The 12,732-nt window shown below is 43.2% G+C and overlaps 1 protein-coding gene across 1 annotated transcript in view; it reads left to right on the top strand.

Annotated features, from left to right (window-relative positions):
- Positions 1 to 12,732, top strand: part of LOC126176603 (toll-like receptor 2) — a 400,052-nt gene that overhangs the window by 219,990 nt on the left and 167,330 nt on the right. Inside the window, exon 5 of the mRNA XM_049923763.1 lies at positions 4,267 to 4,477. Within this exon, the coding sequence (XP_049779720.1) occupies positions 4,267 to 4,477 (211 nt within the window). The remainder of the gene's footprint in view (positions 1 to 4,266; positions 4,478 to 12,732) is intronic.

Raw genomic sequence — 12,732 nt, 5'->3', positions numbered from 1 at the left:
GCTAGCCGCATGCTGTAACGCGCTGTTTCCCGAACGGGAAGGCGTGCCGGCCCCAGCGCGAATCAGCCCGGCGGAATAGTGTCGAGGTCCGATTTGCCTGCCAGCCTCTGAATGGTTTCTAAGGGGGTTTCCCATCTGCCTCGGCAAATGCGGTCTGGTTCCCCTTATTCCGCCTCTGATACACTATGTTGGCGGTTAAAGGCGCTGCAGTCTGGAACCGCTACGGTCGCAGGTTCAAATCCTGCCTCGGTCATGGATGTTTGTGATGTCCTTAGGTTAGTTAGGTTTAACTAGTTCTAAGTTCTAGGGGACTAATGACCTCAGCAGTTGAGTCCAATAGTGCTCAGAGCCAGCCACTATGTTGGCGATTGCTGCACAAACAGTCTCCACGTACGCGTGCACCATAATTACTCTACCACACAAACATTTGGGGTTACACTCGCCTGTTGTGAGACGTTCCCGGGAGGTAGGAGGGGGGGGGGGGGGGTCCACTGGGGGCCGAACCGCACAATAACCCCGGGTTCGGTGTGGGATGGTGGTGGGGTGAGTGGACTGCTGTAGCCTGTTGTGGGGTTGTGAACCACTGAGAGCTACGGTGGGGATGAAATCTCTCCATCGCCAGTGTAGTTAGAATATAAAGAAAGGGATAGGGGATGGTTAGAGGAGGGGAATTTAGGGGAGGGGGTTATGGAGATAGTGTAGGTTTGTTTGGTTGATTACTTGTTTTTCGAAGTAGTTAGTCTTTCAGGTTCTGACCGAAACATTTGTTTCTCATTTCAGTTTGGTCATTGAGAAAGTAGGCAGCTGCTGTATTTCTGTTGATAAAGATTTCAGTTTCTTCAAGGTTGTCAAGTATCATGCCTTTGTTGGTAAAATTCGGTATTTGGAGGTTTTGTTCTATCTATTAGCAGAATGATTGTGTTGGGCAAGATGTGAGGCAAAGCTGGATTTGTTCACACTGTGAAAAACAGATTGCATCCACGCGTTCTTTAAATCTTATTGTGAATCTTCTACCAGTTTGTCCGATGTAGAAGCTTGGACATGATTTGCAAATGAGCTTGTATACACTTGACTTTTGATACTGTTGTGTTGTGATTTTGGTGCTGTGTATTATTTTATTTTGTATTTTGTTGTTGGTGAAGAAGTTTTATTTTTTTGTTGTATGTGTTGAAGTGGTTGACAATTTGGTGAGCAGTCTTCCTTAGGAAAGGCAGGCTTATAAATAAGGTCTTCTTGTTTGTGGGTTCCTGTTCAGCAGTTGGTTGATTTTATTTTGTTGTATGAATTAGTTTATGTGTTAGTGTATGATTGTACCCATTGCTGGAGGCCATTCATTTAATAATTTCTGTTTCTTTTTGTCTTTCACTTGTGTCCATTAGGATTTAAGCTTGTATTTAACCATTGTTCTGAAAAATGCTATTTTTGTGTTGGCCTGGATGGCAAGAGGTAATATTGGTTGTTATTGGCTTTCTGAAAATTTGAAATTTATTCTTTTGATTTTTATTTGAGATTGTTAAATCAAGATAGTTAATGCCTTCTTGTGTTACACATTCTACACTGATGGTGTAATTTATAAAGTTCATTGGCTAGATTTTCTATTTCTTTTGTTGTTCCATTGAACAAAATGAGAGTGTCATCAACACAGTGTTTGTAATAAAGTAGCTTATTTTTCAGTTCAGCTTGTAATCTAAAAAAAGTTGTTTTGAAGATTGTTAGTATACATGTCTGCTAGCAAGCCTGTAAGACCGCTACTCATTGCCAATCCATCTATCTGAATGTAAAATGTGTTCTTGAACAGGATGTAGTTGTGTGTTAATGTAAGGTCCAGCATCTCTATGAGTTCATAGATTTGAGCTCTACCCATGTTTGAGGACGTTCTTTATTATTATACTGTTTCCTTGACAGGTGTTTTAGTACATAAGTTGACTGTTTCAAAAGATGACAATCTAGCTGTGGCTGGAATGGGGATACTTTGATGCTAATGATGAGCTCATAACAGTTTCTTATGGAGAAGTTATGTTCAAATAGATATGCCTTGTTAATAATGTCATTACGTTTCCTGGTGATTTTTATAGCTTGGACTCTTGATGGAATTTACAATGGAATGTATTGGGTATTGTGGTTTATGCATCCTATGTCGTGATCTCAGTTTTGGTGCTGATGTATTCATTACTGTACAATGCTTTGCTTCTATTGGTGTCAACAAGAAGTTGCGGATTTTGAGGAACTATATAATTTTACCCTCAAGTTTGGGAGAAGGGGCTTTTATGTTATTATTTCTGAAGAATTCATAAGTTCTGTTGATATAAACTGATTCCTGTATAATAACACCTGTGCTACCGTTGTCTGCTATGAGAATGAGGGGATTGTTGGTTAATAGTTTCTTGTTTATGCCGCATAATGTCCTATGTTCATTACTCATCTTATTGTACCTTTTGTTCTGCTGAATATTCCTCATGATGATGCCATTTGCTTTTTGGGCTGTAGCATTTTGTTCATTGTGTTTTAGTTTGGCTGCAGTGCATTAAATTTTTGTGCTCCCTATTAAGTCTTTAATAATGTTTTTATTTGATGTAGGGGTAATATTGTGCTTAAAGCCTTTGTTTAACAGCTTTAATTCGATTTGAGAAGAGATACTGTGGGAATTTACTACATTCTTTGAGATCAGAGCACTTACTTTTTCTCATGTCAATATGAGATGATACGATGTTCTTTGTTGACATATAAATTGACATAGTCTAAATTTAAAGCTCATGGTCATATAAATAGCTGCAGTTCATTACAAATAGTATAACGTTTATACATATTGCCTCCAGCTGAAAAAAGATAATCTGCTTTTATTATCATTCTTGACCATGTTGATGTAAAAAATATAAATATTCAACAGTTCATTTGAACATTTGTTCTTGGTTCTAAAGACAAAGTGTATGGTCATAAAAGCAGCTTTACTTCATTACAAATACTATAATTTTTAAACATATTACCTTCAGTTAAAATAAACAGAATCAATCCTTATTAATATTCCATATCATGTTAATGTGAAAGCGGAAATAAGTCAGCAGTTCATTTGAAGTTTTATTATTGTTTTAAATTTAAGTATAAATTTCGTGCTTATACAAACAGCTGCATGCCATTGCAAATACTATAACTCTGTACTGTTTTATTCCTGGGCATTCATGTTAATGCCAATTTTGATTGAAGTATTTGCTCATAAATTTATTGTATTATATGTTAATATATGAACAGACATCAGATCACTTGAAGCTTGTACTTGTAGTAATTCATTTATTTATTTTATTTAAAGCCCTCATGTTAACACAAGTATCATCAAAGTATTTACCCATACATCGCCTTTAATACATTCAAACAAAACAAATGACATCTCTGAGCAAAGTAGCCTATGTAATATATTTTTGTCAAGAGCTTTAAAACAAACAAAAGTTGTATAGCACATAGTGGATGTTGGCACAGTTTCGCCATAAAAGTGTAAATGCATACAGATTGTGTAAATGTGTATGAAATGATGTATCAACTGGCCTTAGAAATGGAAGCAGACAGATGGACACCAACAGAAAAAGGGCTCATGCGGTTGCAGTAAGTACAAAACTAAAATTATGAATCCATATCGACAGACAGACAATACTCATGGCGATACGTTAAAGCGTGTTCCATCTTCTTGTCACAGAGCCACCACCCAGAATTATGCTCGAAAGAGTGATGTAACGGCCCGAAAAACATCTGAAGATGAACCTGGAAAGGTTCGAAAACCTTTTCATTGAATAATAAATAACTATTCAAAAAAGTGACTAGTTGCAGTTTTGTGTATTTATATGCATTTCTTTTCTTCATATTTAGCATCAGTTTCTTTCAACGCAAACGTTACATGGTTCAGATATTTAGGTGACTTTAGTATATATAGCATACCATTCATTTGGCTCCAATCTTCTAGTACTCCCTGTTACAATGTCATGTGTTTCCCAAGCGTAGTTTGCGCTATAACTGGTGAATTCTACGAATGCTCTCCGTACAGTGGTGAATAGGAGTAATTGAATCGATATAAACCAAATTGCATACAACAGTACTGACTGCTTTCTGTGACTGAGTCCATTGATTTCCTTCATGTCGAAAATACAATAAGGAACCAACACCGTTTGACAAATAAGGTACAAAACAATACGAAAACACTAAAATAAGTTCATAAAAGTAGTACTGCGAGGACGTCGCATAGGCATAGTTAATGCGAGGGCCACCTCTTGGTGCTGGCAGCTGGGCGGCGAGCTGGTGGAGCTTCGCGCCGAGGTGAACGGCGAGGTGGAGCTGCAGCTGCAGCAGGTGCTGGACCTGCTGGCCGGCACCAACGCGCGCTCCGTGGCGCTGCGCGGCGGCAACTGGAGCGACGCGCCGCTCCAGCTCTCCGAGCAGCCCCTGCTCACCGACCTCGACCTCGCCAGCTGCCGCATCGCCAACGTCAACATCAGTAAGTGAGCCGCGGCTGGACCAAGCCTTTAAATACGGGCAAGTAACCCGTCGTAGCAATTATCACAGTCCTCGTAGTGCATAAGGCCTGTCCGTGTAGTCGAATAAAAGGCCACTTGTGTGGTCGCCATTACCGTTTACTTTCTTCAGTTTTTGAAACAAATCCTGTAACATATACCGCCGGAAAAAAAATGCAGCACCCTCAAGGCTCAGGTCATTTTATTTCCAAGTGATGTGATAGGCAGTTCATCATTGTGGGAATCTGTGATGACAATTACAAACCAAATGAAGCAAATCCTCACAGTAAAGAGTGCCAAAATAATCTCATTAGTACATAGTGTACAAACCCCCCCCCCTACCCCCTCTGGCCGAAACGCAGCCGTGTATTCTCGACTGCAAACGATGCCCAATGGCATCCTGCGGTAGATTTTTTCAAGCACTTTGCACTTTTTATTGCAATTCGGCAATGGCTCTGGGGAACGAGTATCCGCTTCTCCACGTCCCATACATGAGATCTGGTCATCTGGGGTCAGACAAGTTGTTGTGCGCCCTGAAGACATTGTTTGTGGACGTTCATTCTCCTGCTGAAGAAGTACATCACCTTCCTGTCGAAGAAGTGACAAGAGGATGGGCGTAACAGTTACTTTACCCTGCAGAAACACCAAATGTGACCATGACCTGCGACTGCTTACCCGCCACACCGTGAAGCCTGGGGTGACACCTGTGTATCTTGAATGGCACACCCACCAGTTCTACGCTGATCATGTGTGCATCCGTTACTGTCATACAGACCGAACCTACTCTCACCATTGAAGACAATATAGTGCCTTGCACTCTCCAGTCAAGTTTCTCACAACACCAGAGTAACCCTGATTGGCGGCGTCGTTACGACAGTGGTAACGTGGCCAGAGGCACACTTGATATTAGTCCTGCCACAAGTAGGCGGTTCCCAGTGGTCCCTGGTAGTACATCAGGTGACTCGTGTGTCCAGATTTCTTCCCTCCATGATGTTCGGTCGACCATTGCTACTCTCACAACGCGTTGATCTTGGTGTGTGTGTACTACGTCGACGTCTAGACGTTGGGCTACAGTATGGCAATGTTCCACAGGCTACTACTGAAACAGTGACACACCACCGATTCATTATACCCAACATATGCAGCAACGCGTCGATACGTCCATCCAGCAAAACGTATGTCTATATAATAGATTGTAATGGATATGAGGTAAAAGAGTTCTTATCTTCTGTATGAAAAGATTTTGGTATCGCTATCCTGGTATTAGATTAAAAACAAGTTTTTGCAGCACAAGCTACTCATTTCTTTAAGAGTTTTTAGTTCCACTTTGATTTGTCTGTGATCCTTTCCCTAGTAGCGGCGAAACTATTTGTAGTTGAACATTAGCAGAAATTTCAAACCAATTCACAGAAAACAAAAATGAACATCTACATCTGCATTTATACTCCGCAAGCCACCCAACGGTGTGCATGTTAGAGAATCCCCTCCCTAGGCCCGACAAAACGCCTCCTGAGACGCGGCAAGGTAGGAGTAGGAAAAATGCAACAGGGAATAACAATATTAATGTGCTAATAGTAAACTGCAGGAGCGTCTATAGAAAGGTCCCAGAACTGCTCTCATTAATAAACGGTCACAACTCCCATATAGTACTAGGGACAGAAAGTTGGCTGAAACCAGACATAAACAGTAATGAAATCCTAAACTCAGATTGGAATGTACACCGCAGAGACAGGCTGAACAGTGAAGGGGGAGGCGTGTTTATAGCGATAAGAAGTGCAATAGTATCGAAAGAAATTGACGGAGATCCGAAATGTGAAATGATTTGGGTGAAGGTCACGGTTAAAGCAGGCTCAGCAGCTGTTGTGGCTGAGCACCTGAAGGATAATTTGGAAAATATTTCGAGTAGATTTCCCCACCATGTTATAGTTCTGGGTGGAGATTTTAATTTGCCGGATATAGACTGGGAGACTCAAACGTTCATAACGGGTGGCAGGGACAAAGAATCCAGTGAAATTTTTTTAAGTGCTTTATCTCAAAACTACCTTGAGCAGTTAAACAGAGAACCGACTCGTGGCGATAACATATTAGGCCTTCTGGTGACAAACAGACCCGAACTATTTGAAAAAGTTAACGCAGAACAGGGAATCAGCAATCATAAAGCGGTTACGGCATCGATGATTTCAGCCGTAAATAGGAATATTAAAAAAGGTAGGAAGATTTTTTTGTATAGAAAAAGTGACAAAAAGCAGATTTCAGAGTACCTGTTGGCTCAACACAAAAGTTTTGTCTCAAGTACAGATAGTGTTGAGGATCAGTGGACAAAGTTCAAAACCGTCGTACATTATGCGTTAGATGAGTATGTGCCAAGCAAGATCGTAAGAGATGGAAAAGAGCCACCGTGGTACAACAACCGAGTTAGAAAACTGCTGCGGAAGCAAAGGGAACTTCACAGCAAACATAAACATAGCCAAAGCCTTGCAGACAAACAAAAATTACGCGAAGCGAAATGTAGTGTGAGGAGGGCTATGCGAGAGGCGTTCAATGAATTCGAAAGTAAAGTTCTATGTACTGACTTGGCAGAAAATCCTAAGAAATTTTGGTCTTATGCCAAAGCGGTAGGTGGATCAAAGCAAAATGTCCAGACACTCTGTGACCAAAATGATACTGAAACAGACTAAAGGCCGAAATACTAAATGTCATTTTCCAAAGTTATTTCACAGAGGAAGTATGCACTGTAGTTCCTTCTCTAGATTGTCGCACAGATGACAAAATGGTAGATATCGAAGTAGACGACAGAGGGATAGAGAAACAATTAAAATCGCTCAAAAGAGGAAAGGCCTCTGGACCTGATGGGATACCAGTTCAATTTTACACAGAGTACGCGAAGGAACTTGCCCCCCTTCTTGCAGCGGTGTACCGTAGGTCTCTAGAACAGCGTAGCGTTCCAAAGGATTGAAAAAGGGCACAAGTCATCCCTGTTTTCAAGAAGGGACGTCGGACAGATGTGCAGAACTATAGACCTATATCTCTAACGTCGATCAGTTATAGAATTTTGGAACACGTATTATGTTCGAGTATAATGACTTTTCTGGAGACGAAATCTACTCTGTAGGAATCAGCATGGGTTTCGAAAAAGACGGTCATGTGAAACCCAGCTCGCGCTATTCGTCCACGAGACTCAGAGGGCCATAGACACGGGTTCCCAGGTAGATGCAGTGTTTCTTAACTTCCGCCAGGCGTTCGATACAGTTCCCCACAGTCGTTTAATGAACAAAGTAAGAGCATATGGACTATCAGACCAATCGTGTGATTGGATTGAGGAGTTCCTAGATAACAGGACGCAGCATGTTATTCTTAATGGAGAGAAGTCTTCCGAAGTAAGAGTGATTTCAGGTGTGCCGCAGGGGAGTGTCATAGGACCGTTGCTATTCACAATATACATAATTGACCTGGTGGATGACATCGGAAGTTCACTGAGGCTTTTTGCAGATGATGCTGTGGTGTATCGAGAGGTTGTAACAATGGAAAATTGTACTGAAATGCAGGAGGATCTGCAGCGAATTGACGCATGGTGCAGGGAATGGCAATTGAATCTCAATGTAGACAAGTGTAATGTGCTGCGAATACACAGAAAGATAGATCCTTTATCATTTAGCTACAAAATAGGTCAGCAACTGGAAGCAGTTAATACCATAAATTATCTGGGAGTACGCATTAGGAGTGATTTAAAATGGAATGATCATATAATGTTGATCGTCGGTAAAGCAGATGCCAGACTGAGATTCATTGGAAGAATCCTAAGGAAATGCAATCCGAAAACAAAGGAAGTAGGGTACAGTACGCTTGTTCGCCCACTGCTTGAATACTGCTCAGCAGTGTGGGATCCGTACCAGATAGGGTTGATACAAGACATAGAGAAGATCCAACGGAGAGCAGCGCGCTTCGTTACAGGATCATTTAGTAATCGCGAAAGCGTTACGGAGATGATAGATAAACTCCAGTGGAAGACTGCAGGAGAGACGCTCAGTAGCTCGGTACGGGCTTTTGTCAAAGTTTCGAGAACATACCTTCACCGAAGAGTCAAGCAGTATATTGCTCCCTCCTACGTATATCTCGCGAAGAGACCATGAGGATAAAATCAGAGAGATTAGAGCCCACACAGAGGCATACCGACAATCCTTCTTTCCACGAACAATACGAGACTGGAATAGAAGGGAGAACCCCATAGAGGTACTGAAGGTACCCTCCGCCACACACCGTCAGGTGGCTTGCGGAGTATGGATGTAGATGTAGATGTAGATGTAAAGTGCCACTGTCATTACCTCCCTTTCCTGTTCCAGTCGCGTATGGTTCGCGGGAAGAACAACTGCCGGAAAGCCTCCGTGCGCGCTCGAATCTCTCTGATTTTACATTCGTGATCTCCTCGGGAGGTATAAGTAGGGGGAAGCAATATATTCGATTCCTCATCCAGAAACGCACCCTCTCGAAACCTGGACAGCAAGCTACACCGAGATGCAGAGCGCCTCTCTTGCAGAGTCGGTCACTTGAGTTTGCTAAACATCTCCGTAACGCTATCACGCTTACCAAATAACCCTGTGACGAAACGCGCCGCTCTTCTTTGGATCTTCTCTATCTCCTCTGTCAACCCGAGCTGGTACGGACTCACACTGATTAGCAATACTCAAGTATAGGTCGAACGAATGTTTTGTAAGCCACCTACTTTGTGGAGGGACTACATTTTCTAAGGAATCTCCCAATGAATCTCAACCTGGCACCCGCCTTACCAACAATTAATTTTATATGATCATCCCACTTCAAATCGTCCCGCACGCGTACTTCCAGATATTTTACAAAAGTAACTGCTACCATTGTTTGTTCCGCTATTATATAATCATACAATAAAGGATCCTTCTTTCTATGTATTCGCAATACATTACATTTGTCTATGTTAAGGGTCAGTTGCCACTCCCTGCACCAAGTGCCTATCCACTGCAGATCTTCCTGCATTTCGCTACAATTTTCTAATGCTGCAACTTCTCTGTATACTACAGCGTTACCCGCGAAAAGCCGCATGGAACTTCCGACACTATCTACTAAGTCATTTGTACATATTTTGAAAATCAATGGTCCCATAACACTCTCCTGTGGCACGCCAGAGGTTACTTTAACGTCTGTAGACGTCTCTCCATTGAGAACAACATGCTGTGTTCTGTTTTCTAAAAACTCTTTAATCCAGCCACACAGCTGGTCTGATATTCCGTAGGTTCTCACTTTGTATATCAGGCGACAGTGCGGAACTGTATCGAACGCCTTCCGGAAGTCAAGGAAAATGGCATCTACCTGGGAGTCTGTATCTAATATTTTCTGGGACTCATGAACAAATAAAGCGAGTTGGGTCTCACACGATCGCTGTTTCCGGAATCCATATTGATTCCTACAAAGTAGATTCTGGGTTTCCAGAAACTGCATGATCCGCGAGCAAAAAACATGTTCTAAAATTCTACAACAGCTCGATGTCAGATACAAGTCTATAGTTTTGCGCATCTGCTCGACGACCCTTCTTAAGGACTGGGACCACCAGTGCTCTTTTCCAATCATTTGCAACTTCCCGTTCCTCTAGAGAGTTGCGGTACACGACTGTTAGAAGGGGGGCAAGTTTTTTCGCGTACTCTGTGTAGAATCGAATTGGTATCCCGTCAGGTCCAGTGGACATTCCTCTGTTGAGTGATTTTAGTTGCTTTTCTATTCCTTGGACACTTATTTCGATGTCAGCCATTTTTTTCGTTTGTTCGAGGATTTAGAGAAGGAAGTGCAGTGCGGTCTTCCTTTGCGAAACAGCTTTGGAAAAAGGTGTTTATTATTTCAGCATTACGCGTGTCATCCTCTGTTTCAATGCCATCATTATCCCAGAGTGTCTGGATATGCTGTTTCGAGCCACTTACTGATTTAACGTAAGACCAGAACTTCCTAGGATTTTCTGTCAAGTCGGTACATAGAATTTTACTTTCGAAATCACTGAACGCTTCACGCATGGCCCTCCTTACGCTAACTTTGACATCATTTAGCTTCTGTTTGTCTGACAGGATTTGGCTGCGTTTAAACTTGCAGTGAAGCTCTCTTTGCTTTCGCAGTAGTTTCCTAACTTTGTTGTTGAACCACGGTGGGTTTTTCCCGTTCCTCACAGTTTTACTCGGCACGTACCTGTCTAAAACGATTGCCTTGAACTTTTTCCATAAACAGTCAACATTTTCAGTGTCGGAACAGAAATTTTCGTTTTGATCTGTTAGGTAGCCTGAAATCTGCCTCCTATTACTCTTGTTAAAAAGATAAACCTTCCTCCCTTTTTTTATATTCCTATTTACTTCCATATTCAGGGATGCTGCAACAGCCTTATGATCAGTGATTCCCTGTTGTGCGCTTACAGAGTCGAAAAGTTCGGGTCTGTTCGTTATCAGTAGATCCAAGATGTTATCTCCAAGATTCGGTCCTCTGTTTAATTGCTCGAGGTAATTTTCGGATAGTGCACTTAGTATAATGTCACTCGATGCTCTGTCCCTACCACCCGTCCTAAACGTCTGAGTGTCCCAGTCTATATCTGGTAAATTGAAAACTCCACCTAAGACTATAACATGCTGAGAAAATTTATGTGAAATATATTCCAGATTTTCTCTCAGTTGTTCTGCCACTAATGCTGCTGAGTCGGGAGGTCAGTAAAGGGAGCCAATTATTAACCTAGCTCGGTTGTTGAGTGTAACCTCCACCCACAATAATTCACAGGAACTATCCACTTCTACTTCACTACAGGATAAACTACTACTAACAGCGACGAACACTCCACCACCGGTTGCATGCAATCTATCCTTTCCAAACACCGTCTGTGCCTTTGCAAAAATTTCGGTAGAACTTATCTCTGGCTTCAGCCAGCTTTCCGAACCTATAACGGTTTAAGCTTCGGTGCTCTCTATCAGCGCTTGAGGTTCCGGTACTTTACAAACGCAGCCTGGACAGTTTACAATTACAATACCGATTTCTGCTTGGTCCCCGCATGTCCTGACTTTGCCCTGCACCCTTTGAGACTGTTGCCCTTTCTGTACTTCCCCAAGGCCATCTAACCTAAAAAACCGCCCAGTCCACGCCACACAACCCCTGCTACCCGTGTAGCCGCCTGCTGTGTGTAGTGAACTCCTGACCTATCCAGCGGAACCCGAAACCCCAGCACCCTATGGCGCAAGTCGAGGAATCTGCAGCCCCACCGTCGCAGAACCGTCTCAGCCTCTGATTCAGACCCTCCACTCGGCTCTGTACCAAAGGTCCGCAGTCAGTTCTGTCGACGATGCTGCAGATGGTGAGCTCTGCTTTCATCCAACTAGCGAGACTGGCAGTCTTCAACAAATCAGATAGCCGCCGGAAGCCAGACAGGATTTCCTCTGATCCATAGCGACACACATCATTGGTGCCGACATGAGCGACCACCTGCAGATGGGTGCACCCTGTACCCTTCATGGCATCCGGAAGGACCCTTTTCACATCTTGAATGACGCCCCCCGGCATCTACACGGAGTGCACATTGGATTTCTTCCCCTCTCTTACTGCCATATCCGTAAGGGGCCCCATTACGCGCCTGACGTTGGAGCTCCCAACTACCAGTAAGCCCACCCTCTGCGACCGCCTGGATCTTGCAGACTGAGGGGCAACCTCTGGAACAGGACAAGCAGTCATGTCCGGCCGAAGATCAGTATCAGCCGGAAACAGAGCCTGAAACCGGTTCGTCAGACAAACTGGAGAGGCCTTCCATTCAGCCCTCCGGAATTTCTTTTGCCCCCTGCCGCACCTCGAGACGACCTCCCACTCTACCACGGGTGAGGGGTCAGCCTCAATGTGGGCAGTATCCCAGGCAGCCACAGCAGTAGTCCGATCGGGGGATGCGTGGGACAAGCTGGTCGTCCCCGCCAAACCTCCATCTGGACTCCCACAGTGATGCCCATTGGCAACAGCCTCAAGCTGTGTGACCGAAGCCAACACTGCCTGATGCTGGGAGCGAAGGGATGCCAACTCAGCCCACATCCGAACACAGCAGTCGCAGTCCCTATCCATGCCATGAAGCAGGAACTATTAAAATAGTCAGTCAACCATTCTTGAGCATGTAATGAAGTCTGGGCATGAAATAGCAAACATTAAACAACGTAAAATATCGTTGGAATAAACAGCTGCAACACTGTAATATTTTTAAAAAATCCCA

This window comes from Schistocerca cancellata, chromosome 3 (genome assembly GCF_023864275.1).
Source record: "Schistocerca cancellata isolate TAMUIC-IGC-003103 chromosome 3, iqSchCanc2.1, whole genome shotgun sequence".
NCBI lineage: Eukaryota > Metazoa > Arthropoda > Insecta > Orthoptera > Acrididae > Schistocerca > Schistocerca cancellata.
This window is presented reverse-complemented; position numbering and strand designations above follow the sequence as displayed.